General features: G+C 39.2%; 1 protein-coding gene across 2 annotated transcripts in view; it reads left to right on the top strand.

Moving 5' to 3' along the window:
- ppp1r16b (protein phosphatase 1, regulatory subunit 16B) overlaps positions 1-17721 on the top strand; it is an 82550-nt gene extending 64829 nt beyond the window's left edge. For both annotated transcript variants that reach the window (XM_010732125.3, XM_010732124.3), the window contains exons 5-11: positions 1107-1210; positions 7511-7635; positions 13775-13900; positions 14006-14081; positions 14278-14407; positions 14743-14890; positions 15632-17721. In XM_010732125.3, coding sequence (XP_010730427.3) covers positions 1107-1210; positions 7511-7635; positions 13775-13900; positions 14006-14081; positions 14278-14407; positions 14743-14890; positions 15632-16105 — 1183 coding nt within the window. In that variant the 3' untranslated portion in view covers positions 16106-17721. The remainder of the gene's footprint in view (positions 1-1106; positions 1211-7510; positions 7636-13774; positions 13901-14005; positions 14082-14277; positions 14408-14742; positions 14891-15631) is intronic.
- The last annotated feature ends 6200 nt before the right edge of the window (positions 17722-23921 follow it).

Below are 23921 nucleotides of genomic sequence, written 5' to 3'. Positions count from 1 at the left end.
TAAAATATTCAAATTAATAGGTTACATGAGACAGGCGACACTTCTAATTACAATTTACCTGCAGTCTGAAATTAGACTCCGTAAAACCTGAAATAATAATATCAAGGCACAGAATGGCACATGGACATGATGACAGTGTGGGTTGTCAAATTCATAATTTAATAATACTGACCCCCATTTTCTAGGGGCAAAAACACACATCACGTATAATGAATTTCTTTACATGAACACGAGAGAGAAGTTGCATGGTGCATGCATACATAATGGATGTACATGAACATGATCATACAAATAGTATTTAATTAGATCCTCTGACATAACAGCGTGCACTTACACATATCTATAGATTAAAAACAAATGAAGACTGTGTGTACACACTCAATAATTAAAGTCTGCATGCAGTAACTGGAAACAAACACACACACACACACACACATACAAAATATACAAAATATACAGACACAGTGCTGCCATCTGTTGACATGCAGTACTTGTCAAGCCCCTCATCATATTACTAGGACTCATTGTCCACAGTGAAATTACTGAATAAAAAACAGAGAAAAATGCAGGCCAGCTTGTTCCACACTGAAAAAGTTTAATTGGAATCATCAATAGTCCTCCAGCATTTTGTCATCCCTGTCCAAGACTTTGAGTTACAGATCTACTTTTTCTCAGCATTTTGTGGGTCTCACAACTGATCGGAATATCAAACACAGACCTGAATTACTATGCTGATTTAAAACATAGATGATGTAAAGCTTTTGCAAAAACTGAAATCATCACAAAACTGTATTTAGTTGGAGCACCTTGGTAGCCGAATGGTTACAGCATATGCCACATGGTCACTACTGTTGCCAGTTTGGTTCCAGTTGGCGACCTTTAGTTTGTCGCATGTTATACTCTCTCTTTCCCATTTCATGTCTGCCTTTTCACTACGTCTGTCTAATGAAGCCAAAATAATATTAATAATATTATAAAAAAATATATTAAGCTGGTCTTTTTCTCATAGTTGTCATCTTGACCATGGATGTTGTACATTTCTAACATTTATTAGCCTATAAACAAAATCCCAAAGTGTTAATCATTTATCTGCTCATTTCCCACAGCGGTGCAGATTTGCTGGCGGTCAACTCTGACGGAAACATGCCCTATGACCTGTGTGAAGACGACCCGACACTGGACATAATTGAGACAGCTATGGCTAACAGAGGTAGAGTATAAATGTTTGAAGAGATGCCACGACCATAGCTGTCTGCGTCTGTGGACAGAATTTTTAAGCTGCAGTTCTTAAGTGCAGTGACCACTGTTTTTTTTTTTTTGCCTCATTGAACAAGTTTGTGAACTTATCAGTTTCACAATGTCTGCAGGCAGACTGAATAAGTGAGAGAGAGCAACTAAAAGTTACTTCTAGGTTTACTTCTTATGTATGAGAGGCTTTAAATGAGTACTCGTAGTTAGCATGTTATTGCTGCAAAATAGATGACATGGTTACGTTCAGTGTCGGACTGCATAACACTTTTTACAATTAAAGTATTCAATATTATATGTAATGATGCACAAAATTGAAGAAGATTTGCAATTTAATAAAACAGGAGTAACCAGGTGAGACTCTTATTATATATATATTAAAACTGTGCGTCCTATGCGACAGTAACAAATCATCTCAGCACATCTCAATTCCTAAAATGCATCTTGCAGGGAGGCTTGATGAAGAAACTACGATATGAGTGATGAGATATTACTTCTATTATTATCGTTGAATTCAGGCTACACCCAACTTGCATATCACTCAATTATAAACCTAGATAATGTCACACTTTGCATAGCACTTTTCATTTTAACATTTGTAGTTTTTCACACAATTAAACATTTGTGTATGTTGAATAAAAAACTGTATTGTGACATTATGCCATGTTGCAGATTAAATTATAGGTAAATATGTTACCGTTATGCTCATCTGACAGAAGTCAGAAAATATAAAACAATGGGCAAATGCAGCTGTGCCACATGTCATATTGAATTAATAACTCCAAAGCAAGGGTGTCTCATTTTGGTAAAATGTAACTGAACCACCAAATTATGCAGAGGATAATCACTATAGGAGCTTGGCCTCATGCCTACATAGTGTGTGGCGTGGGAGGTAACACCAATCAGAGTGACAGAATGACAGCCACTCAATCTAGTATGAATACAGGTGCAGGTAATTGGAGCTATCTGATCAGCTATTGGAGATGTTTTGTTTTATACGAGGGGAAGGGCAGGGGGTGATTGATGACAAAAGCTGCCACCATGTACATCAGCTGCCTTCAGATCAGCCAATGCTGAAATTCAATTGCTAATAATAGCTGTGAATACTCAGTTTCAAGCAGTATTGGGGGTCACTATGCATACTTGTAGCAAAATATTCAAATACTGTCGTTGCCTACTTCCAAACAAAATAAAGACTGCTAGGCATAAATATACAAATACAAACGTTTTAAAGTTTTTTTTTAGTCTCAAAGCCACACTAGTTTCTTTTACTCATTTGTCAGCATTTTTATGAAGGAATCTTTTTTTCTTTATACTGTCAATGGTCAGCATGGATTATATTAGTGATGTTGTGCACAGGGGTGTTTCTAGATAACAAGGGGGTCCAGATCATCTGGGGAGGACAGGGTGTGCTAAATTTTATTTAATTTGATAGGAAATCAGAATCACTGTCATTGGCCAGGTATGTGTACACATACAAGACAAACATGGGCAACATGTTTGTCAAAATAAATCCACGCTGCATTCTCTGCCATTGTTCTGCTCAAATGTGGTAGTCCCCTGCTGAATGTTGCTACAGGTCTGACAGTCCACCACGGGTGACAGAAAATATTAATGCTCATTCCTGCTGACAGGACGGGTGGTCTGTCTGCCAGTCAGATTGGTATTTGGATAACCTCTTTCTTTTTACAGACAGATTTGAGCTGGAAGTATTTGCCGACATTTAAAAAAAACCAAAAAAAAACCTCCACGTCTGAGTCTGTAACCCGGGCAATGATGATGCTGAGTGATAGACAACTTGCTTGTCATACTAGGGGTCATTTTCTACCACCAATTTGTGGTTTCAAACTTTCTTCTTTGCGACGTCTTGTGAAACTGTTTTGGTTTTATTGTTTCCAAGCATGTGAAAATATGCGACGATGGCAACCGTAAGTAGCAGGCTAATTAACCAGACTTGCTACAACTGCAACTTATCTCAAACCAGATAAACACATGTTTGTATATAGCTTCATATCCACATTTTTGGCATGTGGAGACAATCCAAAGCTTGAGAAACCTGTCATGCTTTGTTATGATTGTTAGGCTATGTTTGGATGTTCAGAGGAGGAGTTCATCATTGCACAATTCTGTTTATTTGACAGTTGTCTTTGTCTTGGCGAACCATTCCCTTACTTGTAACATACAGTTTAAATCTTCTTTAATCTTTGCAGCAGGATATGAGAACATTTGTAGCTTCCTGCAGTCTTAAAAGTATGTCAGCAACAGGAACAGATTGTTGTGGAAGATGTCAGCAGGGTGGTGACCTCAGAAAGCGCTTAGCATCCTGCATAGTTTCAGGATTGACACTTTGGGAGGCTCTGAGATATTCACAGTTCTCTTTCTCCCGACGGGATGCAGATTGGGATACCCTATATTCATCCTGTATCACTGTAAAGAGCCGCAGTCGGCACAGTTTGTCTCTGTGACGTGACTTAAAAAGTTCAAAGAGATCAGCACTGACATGCATATCAGTGAGGAAAGAAGGAAAACCCATGCTGTGTTTTAGATGTGTTTGCATTTGTGTCTCTGTTTGTGTGATACAAAGAGAGGCTGACACAAAGGAAGGCGGAGTGACAGCTTTACTTACAATGGAGTTAAATCACACTCAGCCTTGTTAATGTAAGCTGTCATCAATTTTGTTTTTGTTTTCTAGTAAACAGTTTTGTCTACAGGCGGGCGTGTGAGCACACAGCTGGAAACAAAGCAGGAAAATCTGTTTGTGCCGGCTTTGACTTTAGAGAAATATTGTGGCGTGAATGTCCAGACTGGATGCTGAAATGTGGATGGTATAAAGCAGTGTTTCTCAATCCTGGTCCTCGAGGAACACTGCCCTGCATGTTTTAGACATTCCCTGCTCCAACACACCATATTCAAATGAGTGGCTCATTATCAGGCCACTGCAGCATTCGATGACGAGCTGATCATTTGAATCAGGTGTGGTGCAGGAGGAAACATCTAAAACATGCAGGGCAGTGGTCCCCGAGGACCAGGGTTGAGAAACAGTGGTATAAAGGAATAGTTCATATTTTCACTTTCCAGCAGAGAAATAGACAGGATTGACAAGATTGACAACACTCTCAAACAGAAGTGTCAAAACTATAATTCGCTCTTTTTACGGGGAGTTATGTGGACTGGGAGTTGCCAGGCAACCAGCAGAGAAAGTCACTGCTCTAAGCCATGAAATAATCCAGCATATGAATGGCAAATTCTCATTTTTACACTTTTGTTATTGTACAGGGTAAACAAAGTGAACATTTATAGTTTCTTAGTGAGCTTTAGATATGCTGGTAGGTGCATGTTTTACCTAAGCAAAGCTAACCAGCTACTGGCATTAGCCTCATATACAACATACAGACAAGAGAGCGGTATTCAAGTGCGGCACAGCACAAGTAATCACATCAATGGAACTTGGTTTTTGTTCATATCCATAAAATTCACTCTCCACTAATGTATTTTTTTCTATTTTTAAGGTGTAATATCTGCTGCACAAATTTTTTACAGTCCCTCGACTCACCTCTTTTGTTTGGCTCTGACATTTAGCTCATGAAGGTATGAGACTTACGGCATTTGGTAAATACCTCTAAACCATTAAATAAACAGCAGTATTGAAAAAAAAAAACCTACTACCAACCTTATGGACATAATAAGACAGCTACATAACATAAGAGTTGTCCTACTGGAGCAGAACAGAGACATTCCAGCTTCACCTCACCTCATCTGCTTTTCAGGCCAACTTGCAAACTAACCAAAGCAGTATATTCATCTGTGCACACCGGTTTGTTTACATATGTGAGGCTGCGGGTTGCTGCCGATGTAGCCTATGTACGTGTTAGAGAAGAAACAGCAAACAAGAGAAGGTTAAAAAATACTAGTAATTTTCGTCAGTCAAGGTGCCCTTCAGCATGATAGTAAATCCCAGAAGCTTCAGCAGAGTTGCTCACTGGTAAACAGGAGAAAACATGTGCGTGCAGGGCGCTGCTGCTGCTGAGTGCTCAGTCATATTTCCCTGTAATTAAAGGTCAGAAAAAGCCCTGTAATGATAAATACTGTATTGTAAGCAAGTGGGTGAATGATTCTGATGTTGTTTTAATAGGGCAAATAGGGCACATGGCACCACATTGTGTGGGTTTCATCCTGGATATGAGACAATATTGGAAACCCTCATAGACAGAGAGAGAGAGAGGGTGTGAGCTTGGAGAGGGGGAAACGGAGACTGCCGAAAAAGAGGCTCTCAGATTACAATAGGGTCTCTCAAGCCGTAAAATGCATGATAGCGGTACAGTAGGTGCGAAGAATGATTATTAAGCCGATCAAAGGGAGAGCGGTTCTACTAATTGCTCCCGTAATGTTCTCTGCACTGTACTGCTGGATAAGGCTTTGCTCTCCAGGGACACCGCAGGGATGGGCACACCAGCACTCTCACACGCACATATTCACACACACACACACAAACACACACACACACACACACACACACACACACACACACACAGCACTTCATATTCAGCATTGACTGATCTGACTCTTCCTTGATCCTCCTCTATAGAGCCCAGTTCATCTGCATCGAGCCGCAGTGGTTAGGGGGAAATGTCTGCTGTTTGTTGCTCAGGAGCTCCTGGGATCAGTTAGATTTTCAGTTTAATGATTTATGTGATGGACATTGGTAAGCTATGGAGCATCACTGGAGCTAAATTGAAATATGAACACACAAACAAGCAAATAAAATCTGTGATATTAGTACCAGAGGGACTCATGATTGCTAGGAGAAACAGCATAAAGTACAAAAGAAAGTAATAGCTGGAGGGATGCATTTCATTTAAATCGATAAAGGGGGACTGTCGTCGTCCTGATTCCTCCGCCTTTAAACACCCTCAGGCGGTAATTCTAATTGTGAATTCGGAGAGTACTACTAGTCAACCTCCTCACCATTTTTCAGTACCTCCATCACAACCACAGGCCGTCGCATGTCGATGTGGGCCTTGATAGTGTGACATTGAAACAGGGGTTTGACTTTAAAATTGTGGGCTGGAGGCTGAAATGTTGGCTGAGTGGATAGATTTGCCTTCAGCTTCACTCGCCCAGGTTTAATTTATAACTCTGTGTCACAGGAAAGGTCGTAGGGCTGAAAAACTGTGAATAACATATGCACAGTCAGGTGATGCTAGTCTACTTTTAGTCTACTAGTAGACAAGTTCCAGAGGATGGTCCTCCAGTATAAGACATATATGTACATTTGTGATTTTAAACTGACAAATAAATTGAAATGTTTCTTTCTTTACTGAAGTCACATCATCTTATTTGCATCCACAACATTTAATTAATTGTAGCTTTATTCCTCATGCAGCTCATTCAGCCTCCAAGTGATTCACATCCAGTCACGCTGCAAGAATATAGTCATAGTTCTGACTTTTTATTGTCAATCTAAAATATATATCGCTATATAAATATATATATATAGATATAGATTTTTTTTTTGCCAGACAGTACAGGACAGTACTGCTGAGCTGTGGGAGAAGAAGTCATGTGTGGCGGTCACAGTATTGTGTCCCACCTGGCAGTAGGGTGATGGATCATAGGAGGAATTTAGAGTAGCTGTGACAGACAGATTTCCCTGAGCTTCAACTGAGCCGCAGACCACAAAACTCTTTGCCATGAAGATGGTGAGGAAGACAGCATGAAAGTACACAAGGACTACTCAAAATCTATTTCAAATATTCTACTGCTGACATGAATACTTACTTATAAATACTACTATTAATACTATAAGCAGCTCTGTACTGTACTTACAAATGAATGAAGTTAAAAATGTTAAAATAATTATCTGAAAGTTCCTATAACCATTAACATAATTATATTTCTTTATGTTATTCAGATGGTTAAAAATTACTTCATGTAATTCACTCATGTCTAAAATCAGTGTCTGCTGCTGTTCCAAACCTATTCATATTTCCTTTGAAATCTTAAACTTTCACTCCCTGCTGAGAAGCTTTTATTGAGAAATAGATGAACCATTTCTCATAGAAAAGTTCCAGTGCAATTTGAAAAAGCCGTCCATCCAAAGTGAAGTTTCCTCTCTATAGCATTCACTTTTTGAAGTAAATCAGAGCGGCGCCTCTGTCCCTCCATGTGCCTCAGAGCAGCAATAAACTGGCCCTGTCAGCATGCTGCCAAAAAACTCCTTTGTGATTAGCCCTGTGGTTCTGCTTGTGTATTTGATTGACAGGCATCACCCAGGAGATGATCAACGAGACACGAGCGTCAACAGAGAGGAGGATGCTGGGAGACATTCAGGAACTGATGAGACAGGGAGAGGAGGTCAACCAACAAGACTCTCAGGGAGCCACACTGGTAAGATATTTTCTCCACCAATCTCAATTTAAAACAAGCTGGCTCAACATTTTTTTTTCAAGTTTATAGATTTTTTTTATAGTCTTTGTTGCTATAAAAAAAATAGCTGAATCGAAATTTCTTAGGACCAGGGTATACATAAAAACAGTACAAAGTTTGAGTTTTGTTGGAAAATTGCATATGATAGGTACATTGTTAAAGGGAAAATCTAAAAATACAATATTATACATACAAGTTACCAGTTAGTTTGTTGTTGCCTTAGGCTTTTGACCATGATCCATTACAGCGACAAAGGCCTGAGGCAGGCCTAATGAATTCTGGTTGATCAAACAAGCAAGCCATCCGTGAAGCCACCCACCTGTCAGTCCATGCTGGCTTTACTTCAGAACCACAGAGTTTGCTGCTTGCTTTAAAGTTTTGGTTTTGGTTGTTTAACTATTGTAGGGCTACAGCCATCCTCCGCGGCCCCAGACGTCATCATCTTTGGTGGGGTGCATTTCCACGAGCATTGAGTTGTTGAGATTGTGTTTTTTGAGAAGAAAAGAAACGCACCCAGCTCTTAACAAATTATCAAGCATCAGAGGTCTGCACTGAGATGAAACAGGAAATGGTTTATGAATATTCAGGGATCCATCTTTATTATGGATTCACCTTTTAATGATCACGTGCTCTGCAACACATGATCACCCTATAAAACTAATCAGGCATTTAGAGACTCGTGATAATCTTCTTAAAGGTAAATGAGCTGTATGATTTTATACTGCTCTACAGAAATAAAAGTTTGTGAGCAGTGAATATACATACAGTCATGAATTAAAAATTATGTAACAATTGGATTTGAATAAACCTGCAATAATAGATATGTATGCATTAGCGAAAACAATTATGAGAAGCAACTGAGAATCATAAAAGACTGATCATGATACACACATACTCACAGATGTCTGAAATGAACCACAATCCACCATGAGCCCAATAAACAAGCATAAAGATTGCATTTACAGAAAAACAGATATGCATATTAGTAAGAAATGATTGAATTTTAAACAAAAGATAAACGCTTCAAACATAATGATTCGTGAAATTAATAAATATGGCGGCAAAACAAAGAAAAATGTGAAAAGAATGTGAAGCTGTGTTTATTATGTGCAATAAACAAAGCTTAGCGTTGGTGCTTTGAGCTAAATTCAGACAAAATAGACTCATGAGGCACAGTTGCTTTGGATTGCATCGGTAAGCCGTCCAAAATGGGAACATTGTAGACTTAAACGGTACACAAACTGTATGGTCATGACAGTTGAACTGACTAGCCTGCTGGTGATACATCCCTGACCTGCTCTAGACACATTTCCTGAATGTGCCAAACTACTTAATATGTACTGAAAAGAATGCTTGGGGGGCTACAGGTTTCACCAGATGTGTTCATGTATTACTGTCAGACAGGACACTCTTTTAGTGTCGCTTGTTAGCCTCTGGATACTGTTCCTAGAACGACAATCAATCATAAATCGCTTTACTTCCACTCAGTACCAGGATGTTATTGTTATTGTAGCTTTTAGAATTGAAAACTCAATATATTTAGTGGTTCGACCTCATAGATATGAGTCAACAGTCAAACTCCTTTTCATTGGACATGTCAGCATTAATTGGACATCTGTCATTTCCTTTTTGTTTTTGAATCGTGCTTTCATTCTTGTATGTTCATTCTGGTTATGTAAGATTCATGACATGCATGGGAATTTTTTTTTATACTAAGTCCCAGCCGCACACTTCCGTGTAGTCTTTTGTTTTTGTATTATTGGGGCAGTGTACTTAAAGTGGTCACTGATGTATTAATCAGTCAAATAGAGTACAAAGACTTGCTGTCATATAATTTCCTGAGTGAAGTGGTATATGTCAGAATATATATACTCTATGTATATATACTCAGATGCCTTAATGAAGCCTTTATTATTTTAGGGACGATGAGGCAACACACTGACAGATCACTGGATGGAAATAGCAAGGGTACATAGTAGTAACCCAAAATAACCCTGTTAAGCCTTAGTCTTACCACAGATTGTCTGATTGAGCTGCTTGTCTCCCTGCTTTATGCGTTCTGTTAATCTTCATTCGAGCATGATGAAGCAAACTGGAGCATGCCTTATTAAAATCTCTGGCAAAGAAGAGAGGAAGAGACCTGGAACTGGTAGGAAGTTATGTAAGGTTAATCTTTTGTTTTCCACTGATATGCATGTTGTGTCCTTGTTTTGATGTGCAGGAACAATGGTTTTCATCTCCTGTGGTTGAAAACGGGGGTTTGATCAAACTCTGAGAGGATTAACAGTTTATTTGACAATTCATAAAGGTATCCCAGTTTCATTTAACTGATGCAGACAGGGGTGGAATGAGTACTAAGTACATTTACTCAACTAAGTACAATTTTGAGGTAGGCCTACTTGTACTAACTTGAGGATTTCCATTTTGTGGTACTTTATACTTATATTCCACTACATTTTAAAATATTGTGCTCTTTACTTCACAACCTTCATTTGACAGCCTTACTTTCTAGTTCCATTGCAGATTTTATTTAAATTAATCAACAAATAAGTTCTGATATATTATTATAGGCTGACAGCAGTATATTGTCAAGAACAAGACTAGGACACAGGACTCCGGCGCAGAGGTAGTGTCAAAAACCAGCAGGCTTTATTGAGTGGCAGCAAGGCATGCCTCTTACAAAAGTGATGAAACAAAACGGGCTATGAAAACTACTAAGGCTATGACAAAGCTATGAAAACTACGGCTCTAAGGAGAGCAAAATAAACGGCTATGGAAGGTAGCAAAATAATCGCTCCAGTCGGAGAAGTACCACTTAAACTATCTATGACTACGAAAACACTAGTTCAAACAAAAGACGCCAGAGGATAACCTAATCTAATAAAGAAATAGCTAAACTAAAAATCACTCCTAAAACTGAAGGCAGACTAATCTAAGGGCAAGAAATAAAAGTCACTCCTAAGAGGAAAAATAAAAGGCTGAACTGAAAATCTAACAATGGAAAACTCTAAACTGAACTATGAAAAAAACAAAGCAAAAACACTCTTTCGAGGACGCGCTGAGGCGAAAACAGGCTTGAAGAAATACTTGGATCAAGGGCTGTGGTGGACGAAACACACTGGCAACAAGACAAAGGGAGATGCAGACTATATGAACACATGGAGTTAATGGGGAACAGGTGGACACAATCGGAAATCAGGGAAGACCATCAGACCGGTGACACATGAGGAAGGGCAAGTGACCTGAAACGAGAGGAGAGTTACTTTTCAAAATAAAACAGGAAATGACAACACAGAACAAAAACCCAGCTTGACTTCACCGCATTGTGACATATATACAGTTATTCAAATTAGCATCACCTTTATCAGCTGCAACATTAAAGTGATATACTGTATAAATACACATTATACTATACTCATTATTATCTAGTAATATATATTATTCTGAAATGGTCCATTATGTATCTGTGCTTTTATTTTGGCACTTCTAAGTTTATTTTTTACTTTTACTGAAGATTTTCAATTTCACTTGGCTTTCCATTGTAATAGAGTATTTTTACACTGTTCAATACCCAGATACTTTTTTTTCCACCACTGCAAATAAATTATTTATCAATCAAGAGGTAGTAAGGAAGTACAACTTACAGTATGTTGGTGTGAAAAAAATATTAATTTATGTCACAAACATTGTAAAAATAATAATTGTTGTATCTAGACAGGCATAAACAAAGTGCTTTACAGAATGCATTGAAAATAAACAGGGAATGCAGCATATAAGGCATAGGTTATCTGTCCTCTAAACACACTAACAGTCACAGGGGAAATCCTGAACAGGTGGTCAGTCCCCTACACAGCTAACACAAACATAGACGGATCCAAACACCTTCACAATCACACCTACCGGCAATTCAAAAGTTTCCAGTTCCCCTAAAGGGCATGTCTTCAGACAGAGTTAGCCAAAAACTGGATAAGACAGAGTAAGCTTATGCCAGCAAGAGGTAAGGTATACCCCAGAAAGGCTGCCAATGAAACTGTGAGAGGAATCTGAAATGCACATCATATTATGACGCTTATAGTTTTTCATTCATTCATTTGTCGTGCTATCAGTTTGGCCCTCGGGATAGCAGTGTTTGTCAGTCCACCACTTTGGTCCAGATGGAAATATGTCAACAATGACTTTGGTGATTGCCTGACTTTTCCTCTAGCTCCGCCATGAGGCTGACATTTTTAGTTTTGTCAAAAAGTTTTAGATAGAGTGGCATTAAATCTGATAAATCATGACCTTTTCAGGGTGAGTTGTAATAACTTTGGTGATCCCTTTCAAATGTTCAAATTCATTGTCCAGTACTTTATGAAAAAAATAGCTGTAAAACTAATAACATTCTCATCAGCCTCAGCTGCACTTTGTGCTAAATGTTAATCTAGTATGCAAACATGCTGAACTAAGAAGGTATATATCACGTGCTAGACATCAGTATGTCAGAATACTGCCATGAACTGTGTCCCTGGACAAATAATAAAGAAACCTGAAGTTATTCTCAATTTTGCTTTACTATGAGAGATGCTGCTCTGCAGCAATGTGTCTCATTCATCCTCAGCACCAGCCAGAAGGCAATAATACTACACAGACCCGGGCCTTTCAGGAACTGGTAAACCATAATATTCCTGAAATGCTTTGAAGATGTCCTCTTATTGTAGCATCTCCGCTAAACATCCACTGAAACATGTCCGGTACTTGAAAATCAAGGAGCTATTGAGATAACTGATGTGCTATGAAAGCCTTTACGCTCTGCTTTCCAGTTATCTTCAGATGTTTTGCTGCATATGCATTTACTGTGGGTTAAAAAACAGTCATGAAAAAGCTGTTCATAAAAAAAGACATTTAAAATGCTGCAGTACAAATCACAAACATGTAGCACTGTCTCCCCCTCTCTTTCTTTTTGCATTCCTTCTAGTGTAGTACCATTTTATTGTGTGGAGTCATTACAATGGAAATCACCATATCAAGTGCATGTGTCCGAGCCCCTGCAGCGCACAAGGCTGCGATTTTCCTCTGCCAGTTACAGTACATCCTTATTTCCGCATGAGGATCAATAATGGTGGATCTTATGTTGAGAATGTTCTCTCTCTGTCTCTCCAGTAACACTAACCTTCTTGTTATTTTAGACCTGCTACATTTGAGGTTTGTATTTTACTGGGGTGTAAAGTTATTGCCTGAGAAATTCATCAGGTTTTATTCCTGATACAGATGAAATAGGTTGTGTGTGTGTGTGTGTGTGTGTGTGTGTGTGTGTGTGTGTGTGTGTGTGTGTGTGTGTGTGTGTGTGTGTGTGTGTGATTCACAGTGATTTGCAGGCAAACAACAACAGCAATAACAAGTGTTATGTTCTTGCTGAGCTTGTAGTTTTCTTCTTTTGTGTCCATAAAGTTGCTGAAAATTATTGTGTACTCTCTAGATCACAAATATGTCTAGATCGCATTCAGACATATTTACTCATAGTCATTTATTCAAGCAAATCAGTCAAAACAAGCTATTTGAAAAAGTCATCTGTGGCACTGGGAACTTTGTTGGTCTTCCTTGAACTTACGATAACTATTAACTGAGTTAATATAGTAGTGGCTCACCTGGTAGAGCATACGCCTCATGCATCAAGTACTTAGTGTGGTAAGCCCGATTCGATTCCAGCCTGAGTCCTTTGTGGAATAAAAGGTGTGCAGTGATTCACTCTTTTCAGCTCCTGTTTAAATGTTTCCTCACCTGTAGAGTGTGTATTCTCAGGCTAGGAGGATCAGTTTTTAGCCAAAACCTCCATCAGCTTGAAATGATGGCAGAGCCTTTTTACAACACTGTGGACCTAGATCAACAAAACATTATTGATCGAAGGTGCCCAGTGCTGCTCCCACATCCCCAGACTTGGATGCAAGTAAATTTCTGATGTCTTATACGGTCAGCATGTTTGAGTTAGTAGTACATTATTCTTTGGCATCTAAAATCGTGGCTTCATTGTGAAATCCATATGGGGTTTTATGCACAGCGCATAATCTATTGAAAATCCTGTGCAATGCAAATCCAAATCATTGTCCCCCCTCTGTCCTTGCAGCTCCACATTGCAGCAGCAAATGGCTACGTGCAGGCTGCAGAGCTGCTGCTGGAGGCGGGAGCTCGCATGGACCTGAGAGATTCAGATGGATGGCAACCTCTTCATGCTGCAGCATGCTGGGGTCAGGTAAGGTAAACATAACAGGAAGCAGGAAACAGATAAGCTCGCACATACAAAGGCTTTTGAAACCATTAACATAATTTGCTCCTGTTGTTATTGTTGTGGTTTCAGATGCATGTGGCAGAGCTGCTAGTGTCTCATGGAGCCAGTCTCAATGCCAAGACCTTCCTTGAGGAGACCCCTATAGGTATATTTACACCCAAACACTCTCTTATCAATGCAACCAGTGATGTTGACAGTCAGTATGAGATATTGGTGACATTGCTAAAGAGAATCTAAACAAATAAGTTTTCGTAATCTTGGTTTTGTTCTTTTATTTTATAAGAGAGCAGCAAAGCATGACACTTACAAAATAAAAGCTGACATTTCCTTCTCATCTCAAGATCTGTGTGAGGATGAGGAGTTCAGAGCTATCCTGCTGGACCTGAAACACAAACATGATATTATCATGAAGTCACAGCTCAAACACAAAACCTCACTGTGTAGGCGAACGTCCAGTGCAGGCAGTCGTGGGTAAGTGCTGACATCTGCTGGTGTGACTGCTGCTACTACGGGTGGTGCCCCCCCCTCCTTCATTTCAATCTTAGAGAAATCCTTTATGATAAAGGGAGCCATCACTACAGTGTTTTGTCTCAGTTCTGCTCTCTGTAGAGTTTTTGTCAATGATTTTTGGATGTGCATACTCCAAACTTGAGAAGTCTAAGCAAATCCAGACAGTATTATTTAGAGTAATAAGTATTGTAGAAATTGTAATTAAGTTTAGAAAATGCTTTATTCTTTTTTGTTGCCGTTGTTTTCTGCTTTTCTGCCAAATGCTATTATCTCACTGGAAACTGCTGTGTCTACAGAAAAGTGGTGCGGCGAGCCAGCCTGTCAGACAGACACAACTTGTGCCGAAAAGAGTACGAGACGGAGGCCATTGTTTGGAGGGGAGGCAGGGAGGAGGAGGATGAAAAGGAGAAAGAATCTGATCAGGAGAATATCCAGGTGGTGCATGTAAGTCTTCAGGTCATTCATCTTTTATTCTTGTTTACTATTTTTCTAGAATTAGATAAACCTATGATTAGTTGTACATCACATCACAATTTCAAACATAGCATTTCTGAATTCATCCTCTGTGTTCCTGCACATAATTTGCCAGACACATACGACCTGACATGAGTTCATTGAGATATTTTTAGCACAACTAAAAAGACATTTTTAATATCAGAAATATAATCATCCCTCCCACACATGAAGAGCTTAAATGTCAGGTTTTGGTATACGTGTATCAGAGCTAAAGATGTTTCCTTAAAACCAGTCACACAGGAAGAAACCCACAATGGAAAAAAATGTGCAACACAATCCTCCACCATCAGTAGAGTCAATAGATAAGAATGCAGCAGAGATGAGGAATGAGGAATAGTGTGCGACAGTTGCTTTTCCTCTACTAGAAAAAATGCTGTCTGCAGCATATTGAGGCACATTATCAACTGGTTATCAAAAGGCTTTAAGGGATTTGTAGAAAGTAATGATCTGAAATAGTAAGTACATTGATGACAGTGTCACAAAATAATTTCTGAGGGTAGACTTAGACAAAACAATTAGCCTTACATCTCATTTTATCTGTGCTTGGTAGCCTAAGAACCAGATGAAAGATATCTGATTTTCCCCATACAGAGTCAGTGAACACATATTTAATCCTCCAAAGAGAAGCATTATAGCAGGATTAAAGTCGTCTTTATCGATGTCCTGCAGGTCAAGCCAGTCGAAGCTGTGGAGCTGCCAGACAAGCCCAAGCTGCCCACCATCCTCAAAGATGGCAACAGCAAACAAAACGGCCTCATCTCCACAAAAACGTCTACGCCGCCGCAACAGCCCTCCAACGGCAATGCGCCATCATCTGATAAGGGCGGGGTCATCACCACTCAGCCCACCCAGGAGGAAGCCTGGCCGAGAGAGCGTGCTCAAACTCTGTCGGAGCTCAAGAAACAGAGGGCTGCTGCCAAATTGTTGAATCACCCCTTGTTCAACGGTCACCTAGGTAACGGCTCCACAGACTCCTTCACTGATGCCAAAACCAACTCCGAAGACCCCCGCATGCCACTGGTCTCCTCCAATGGCAGCGCGGTGTACTACACGCCGGCCAGTGGAGACCCGCCGCTCCTCAAATTCAAGCAGCCAATAGAGGAAGAGCAGCCGAAGATGCGGACCTGCTGCTGCGTGTCATAGCGCCCAGGTCATGTGAATGTTAACGGAACAGAAAGTGTTTGCACAGAGAGGAGGGAAATGAACAACGTGCTGTAGAAGGGAGGAGAGGAAGGAGAGAGTGTAATCTTTTGACGTCCTATTCCTCCCCTTTAAACTTCTTCCAGAGATGACGGCTCGCCTGAAGAAGGTGTAGAAACTTATCCTAACCTCCCTGCCATGAGACACCTTCCCCAAACTCAGGCATGCTTTAAGTGTAGCAGAAAAAGGAGAGGAACTGAGCAGTGCCACTTTTGTCACATGGATTAAATTCCTTCTCATATATGGAGTCTCTCTACAAACGCATAGAAAGAGCGCAAGAAGCTGTCACTCTGTCCCTATGCACCTTTAGGAATAAGGGTGTGGACAGTTTTTTTTAAGCTTTTCACCTGGAACGTATCAAAAATTTTGAATCAGGACAGTAGAAAAGAATTCAAGGTACAAGGTGCATGTTCTGCCTTCAGATATGAAGATGGAAGAGATTTTTTTACCCTACATATGGGATGGTTATCATGTAATTAAACAGCAGGACAAGCTCTCGTTGTTGTGAAACCACATTGTTCTGTTTTTTTTGTCACATTCTTGCCATTTTCAAATGTGCAGAAAGGCCATCACAGAACGGTCCAGATGTGTCACATCATGTTGTGCTACAACATATCAGAAGCAGCGAAAAGTAGCAAAAAGAGATCTGTGACATCTTTTTTGAAGTATTGATCATGTTAAAATGCTGCCTGCATAAGTAAAGGGAAGGAATGCCATAAAACAGTGTTAAAATATTCAGGAAGTGTACTTCTACAGCAAGAGATAATAGGAAGTATAGTAGTGCACTAGTGTTTGAGAGACTGTCACTATATTCTGTTAAACGTCATCTCACCGTCCTCTCATATAAACCCTGAACTGACAGGTCATGCTCTGTTTTATGCACAATCCACTTTGTGCTCACTTGTTTAGATAATTTAAGCAAACATGGTTGAAAATTACTGTACATTTCTTTATTTATGTAATTAATGCAATGTGTAAAAACAAACAAACAAACAAAAAAACATGTTTCCTAAAGTTGAGTGTATTTATTATTTGGATGGTGTGTGGAGAGTGTGAATGCAATATAAGATGAGCTGGAGCGTCTTCCAGCAAAGCACCTTCTGACATGAAAAACGTTCAACTGATGAAGTGTAGTAAGGGTTTCTGTCTACTATATGTACATGCTATTAAAATCACACAAACAAGTCATCCTGTTGGGATGGATTTCATATTTGTGTCACTACAAATAACAGTGTTATTTGTTTATGTTGTGTTTTTTTGTTGTTGTTGTTGTTTTTCTGGTGGCCATTGTGTGGCTTTATCTTCTGCCAGTCACTGTATTTGTTAACAAAAATTGTAAATGTTATGTAATGAATTATTGTGAGTATAGTATGAGTTTTCTGAAGATACACATTGACTCTATGCTTGCCTCATTACATATTAATCCACACATGGATTCGGTCTTTAGTAAGCCCGCACCATTATGTCAACACAAATTATAAACTTGCCAACCTATAAACAAATGCTAGAAGCGGTTTCTCTGCTTAACTAATAAAAGAATGGTTTGACATTTCGAGAAATATGCTTACATGCTTTCTTGCTTATAGTTAGAGGAGAAGATCGAGAGAACACTCTGGTTTGTAAGTTTAATGTGTAGCTGGAGGCAGTGGCCAGTTAGCTTAGCTTAGAGACTGCAAAAAAGTGGAAACAAGTCTTTCTTGGCTGGGTTCTGTGGTTTTTGTACAGATAATGATTTAACAGACCTTTTTCAGAAACAATTTTTTGACTTATAGCACAAGCAATGGCTTTGTTCCATAAAGTGGCCCAGGAAGCCTTTTCTCTTGAGCTAGCATGTACAATAACAAGCCATGGACCTGGCTGTAAGCAGTTTTCTTTTTCACTGAGTCAGGTTAGCAGTTTCCTGTGTTACCAGTTTTTGTGCTAAGGTAAGCCAATCAGCTCAGACATGAGAGTGGTGTCAACCTGCTACCTGCTCGTCTTACTGTCAGCAAGAAAGCAAATAAACATATTTCCTAAAAGGTTGAACTACTCCTTTTGTCTAATAACAGCTCCTCTAATCTCCTTGTTAGTGCCAAAGAGTCTTTCATGTTTTAATAAATATATATATAATTTATTATATATATATATATAGGACACAAACTTTGGGTCCTCTTTGCTGTTATAAATAGTTTCTGATGGCCAACCCTTTTAAACATGTGATTACCAACAATGCCACTATCACTTTATCCCCACAACATCGACTGTACAGTGTCAAATATTTGTACAGATGCATTTGTAAATATGTTTGTATTAGTATCCCCTTATCTGTTCCCATGAACTGCATTTACATGTCTGTGTTGTTACTGTTAAACATATAGGAAAAAACAATTACCCACTTTGATTAACAATGAACAGTGTTAGCAAGCATTCGGTTGTCGAGGAGTAAACTGTGAGTCAATGTAGACCTCCTTAGTAGTCCAGCAGTCTTAAATCTATCTGTAAAGTGGAGTGCACCCAGGTATCAATGTCATATTTAATATTTTTCCCCTGCTGTTGCGGTGACCAGTGTCTGCATGGTCATAAGTCATAGGTAGGAGTTTGTTTTTCAACTCAGTTTGAGGAAGTACAAATTATGTCACGGTCAAAGAGATTGCTGTATCCCCTGTTTTTGGTTCCTCATTTAGTATCCATCATCTTATTATGAGTCAGCTAAAATTCATTAATGTTATTCCAATTAATGTATGTTTGAGCTGCTCCATTTAAATCTCAGTTTTGCCTCCTTATTAATGGATTTCAATCTCACTGAATTGTGATTTTTGAACTGCGACCTGGTTAGTGTTCACCAGAAAGGGGACAGTCACCTGTTTAAAAAGTACCCTGTGTTCTCATGGTATATATATATAGATCAAAGCTTGTGTTTGTCTGCAAGCCTCGTCTATAAAGGATAAGATTATAAAGACGAAAAACTACTGATTTTGTAATTACTGGAATATATTGATGGTTGCATTAACATATTTTGAATAAATGGTATATTTTGAGAATTTTACATGGTCTCTTCTGATTTAGTAAAGATCTTTTGTGTTGCGTGTTTGGGTGCAATGGATTTCTTGCTATTTTAATTGTAATGTGCCATCCAGGCCTGGACACAAGCAGAAATGTCAAACATCTCTTGTAGATTGAATATCTGTTTGTTGGATAAAATAAGACATTTGAAGACATCACCAAACAGACCAAACAGTTGATTGAGAAAGTCATCAGCTGATAAAAGAAACAGCCTCACACTTTATTCCTAAAGTCAGATTCTGCATGCAGCTCATATTTGCATGCCATATGAAGGTCATCAACAATTTATTTCACCCTGAGACCTCTGCTTTCTCTGCCCCACAGCTCCTTTTTGTTCTGAAACAGGCAGAGGCTGGACCGTCCTTCACCACACAGCTGTCAGGGTCTTGGCCCAGCATCAACTGCTTCCTTCAGTGTTTTTTTTTTTTCTCTCTCCATTCTCTTTGTGAACTTACTCTCATTCAGTGGCTGTAGGGTCAGCGGGGTCAATGTTTCTACAGGCTGCACCCAGCAGTCATTGCTCAGACAAATAGAGTTGGGTTAGGGAATATAAAAGACAGTTTGGAGATGGTAATATTTAATGTTTCTCAAAGTTTATTGTGAGACACATTTTAGAGATTGCTTTCCTGACATTTAACATAAAGTACTTTCTGCACTGTAACTATTTATATGGAAACAGCCATTGTCTCAGTTTCTTCAATCTCCAGTTTCATTGCTGTTTATTTTAGGGGAGTGACCTTTTGACACGGATATACTGTAGTTCTCTATATTTTATAGACAGGCTTATCAGTATTTACAGTACATTAGGATGTCACATTGTAAGTAACACCTACTGACTCAGAGATTTGAAATCAGTACTAATTTGACAAACATCTATATTAGATTAGTCTTGTATCACAGTGTCTTGAGCAAATGTTGGATGTCAACAGAAGCTCCCAGTGGACACAGTCAGTATGTCTAAAGCATATAGACACATGAGGACAATAGTGCTGAAAACACATGATCCACACTGCATTAACCTCCTCTGTGTAGCCTGGCTTTGCTATTGTGCCTGAGCTACACTGAGTCCAGGCCAGCTGGCTCCAGTCCCAGTGCTTTAGTCCTCTTCACTGAAGGGTGAAGTGGATCAGTGCCAGAAAGAGCATACAGACATATACTGACCCCCCCTGCTGACCACATGAATGAAGGGATGATAATGATGGAAGGCACTGAAAGAAGCGGTCACGAGTGTGGAGAATAAAGTAGGAAAATGAACCAATGCCAAGAGTTGTTTAGACACTGACCAGCATGAGGGAGGGATGGATGGAAAGTAGAGATCTTTGCACTGATTAAATAAAGAAGGCATGCAAATGAAGGGTGGATGGCAAGACTGAAAGAGGGCCTGTGCTGGGAGGAGGCCACTGCTATTCACCATCCTGCCAGCTTGATGGAAGATGGATAGAAGAGCTGCACAAAAAACAACGGATGGATGGAGGGATGGCTCAGTGGGTTCTTCCTCATTCCCATGATCTGTTGGAGACCTGCAAGTCAATGTCTGTCTGTCTGACACTACCAACCAAGGTATTAACACCAGCCATTCCAGCACAACTGAAATATCTCATCAACCTGGCGATGGATTGGCATAAAATGTTGTACAGACATTTGTGTATCTCAGGATGAATTGTAATAACTGTAGTCATCCCCTGATACAGACATTTGTGTATCTCAGAATGAATTGTTTAAATTTGTCGAATACTTTTGGGTTTTTTAAAACCAAACTAATGATAATCTCATCAACCACAGCTATACTGTACTTTGTGTTCACGGTTGATTAGCAAATGTTAGCACAGTTATAGGTGGCTGTAAACTCTTCTTCTGCTATTTATATACATCATTAAATACTAAATATAAGTAACATTATGTAAGATTTGTAAGCCATCAGCTTCTTGCTCTCGCTCTCTTCTTTTCTCTTTCTTTATTGTCCTCTTTGGTCTCTTTGCCTAGGCCATTTGCTATGTCCATAGAAGTTGCTGAGACCAGTTATATTGAACTATCGCCTGGCTCCAGTTCTAGCACAACACTAACAGCACTCTCCGTCAGCATCCACACCTGCTTCGGGCCTGAAAACTTTCCCCTCCCAGTAGTCTAAAGTTTCTTTGCTACAATTGTAAAGGCCAACACTCTCCTGGTGCTCTGATGTTAAGGTAGTATGTTATTAGTTAGTTAGTTAGTGTTAATAGTTCACATGAATTTTCTTTACTGTTCATCAGAAAACTCTAGCGTACCCGGAGCCCAAAGTAACATAGTGTAAGAACAGGTGTATGGGCACAGACTGGGGATGACAAAGACACAAATCACTCAAGGACAAGTCAGTGTAGCACCAAAAGGATAATGAAGCTGTTATTTTATGGTAAAAAAGTGTCGCTTTAAAAATGGAAAATTCATTTCATTCAGTGAGGTCTGATCCACTATTCTATCTCTTCAAATGTAAAAGAAAAACTTGAGTGACTAATTTAGTTTTTAATTACAATTTACTGAGAATCATTAATTTACAAAGCACATTCTATAAAACAGTAATGTTTCAATTATCACAATACAAGTAAGTAAAAGTCTTGTCACCTCTCAAACATGTCAGAAAATGATTTCAGTTATTTTTTTAATGGCAGATTTTTTCGAGTTCTTCCCAGTACCTATTAAAATTGTTTTCCCCAGGAACACACTGCACACTTTATGAATGGGAGATCCACTCATTTGAGTTATGAATGCAGTATAAGCCTCTGCACAACTTCAGTTTTAACAAGGGTCCACAAAAAGTTAGACTTATCTTACTAAACCTGAATAAACTGATTTTCTAAGTGTGTCACCGGGGCTCTGACTTTTCCTTCCTTTGCAGTTTTTGGTATGTCCTCCTCCCTCTGCGTCAGCCCCTTATTTACAAAGGTCATGGTGCTATCAAAAGCAACACTCAGTGACGTGCAGTTTGAACACTGATGGAAAATCATTCATCAGAAATATGACGAAACAAATATGATTTATGGGGTGAGTCATGAACAGTGATGATGTGTAGTTGGGATGGCTTCATTTGGCACTACTGTGGACTGACATGTCTGTGACTCAGTGGTTATGAAATCTCCCTGACCACAGCAGATTATTTTTATCCTATGTGGAGGTGGACAAATTACTGGAACATGAAAGCAAACCAGTAGAAACAAGACTCAAAATCCACTGCTGCAATGACACAGTCACAGTAACTATTTTATTATTTACTCTGTTGACTATCTGTCCAGTAACACCATGTTTAATAACTGAATGGATGTTCTAAAGTATTGTACTGTTGAAATAAGTGCATTTGACAATTCAAGCATGTTTTTGTATTTGAATGAAGATGAATGATGTGTAGGTAACACGTGTTACTATGAGAGTTTCATCTTAAAAAACTGAATGAACAGTGTGTTCTCAGAGGAAAACCACTAAATAAGCCTGCAGATAAATTTAGCTGAAAGGTGAAAGTAATGTGAATTTTTGGGCCCTTTTAATAAACCAATGTCAGCTTGTGACCCCAAATCATAGGTCATGGTTGAGTTATGAGTTCTTACCTAAAATATTATTATAGTTATGGAATTTTCTATCCTTTGGTTAGGTTCTATCCAGTCTATCTCAACACTGTGGTGGCCAGGGTCGAAGAGACCTTCCTAGACATAATAGATAGCTTGCCGTTGAGGTTCCAATCTGCGTAAACAGACATCTGTGTCTTCAGATTAGAATATGCTGACAATACCACCTGCATGTGTAAAGACATTTTCTTTGGCTAATTCTGGATGTATAGTATTTGTGGTGTGATCTTGGGGTTTAAAGTCTATCCACCAGGATGAGTTCGGCAGAATGTGAGATCGACTCAGGCACTTCTGAGAGTGTCTCTAGTTCTCCTTGGCCAAGCGTCAATAAATAATACAGCGTAAGACATCAGAGGCTCCTGAACGCTTTCTTCCTTCCTGACCTCACCACTGACCTTTGACTTCAGCAATTTCTCCACAACAATAGTCACCTTTTCCATGTCATGCTGTGTGTGGGGATGTGCTGTCTTCAGTCTTTATAAGGAACTAGAGTGAACTTCTTCCCCTTCTTTCTGGCTGTGGGAGGTAGTTCACATTAACAGTACATCTGACCTCTACTTAAATATCTAACATCAAATTTAAACATTCACATTCAATGTTGTTCCCTACTGGCAAATTAATGTTTCATTCTTATCTAATAAAACTATACTTTAATCAACCACAAATATGAAGAGAGTTAAAAGTGCACAAATGTTGATCTTGTGGCTCTCCCGAGGAAAGGTCAGAGGCACCGGTGCTGAACTAACTGTGGGACGTTTTTTGTGGCTTCCTGCCAAACATCCCACCCTCTTCTTTATCTCACCTCCTACTCACTCTCACTACTTTCTCTCTCGCCTTTTATTTCAAGTGTGTCGGTGCATTTCTAATTGTAACGTTTTTGACAAAAAGAGCTATAAATGTCACAGAATAGAATTACCCCTTTACATCTGAAAGTACACCATGTTTGTCACATGATAGCAATTACCACAGACATGATTCAGAAATATTTACTTTTTCACACTGAAGCATACTGTATGTAGAGTGAGGTTTCTGATCTTGTGCTCTCCCACCACTTCCTTTCTATCTGGTTTATGAAAACCCCAATAGACATTACTTCTATCTGTTTTTGCAAAGGTATGCAAATT

The sequence above is a fragment of the Larimichthys crocea genome, chromosome VI (assembly GCF_000972845.2).
Source record: "Larimichthys crocea isolate SSNF chromosome VI, L_crocea_2.0, whole genome shotgun sequence".
In the NCBI taxonomy this organism is placed as follows: Eukaryota; Metazoa; Chordata; class Actinopteri; family Sciaenidae; genus Larimichthys; species Larimichthys crocea.
Note: the sequence above shows the minus strand (reverse complement) of the source record. Positions and strands in the feature narration are given on the sequence as shown.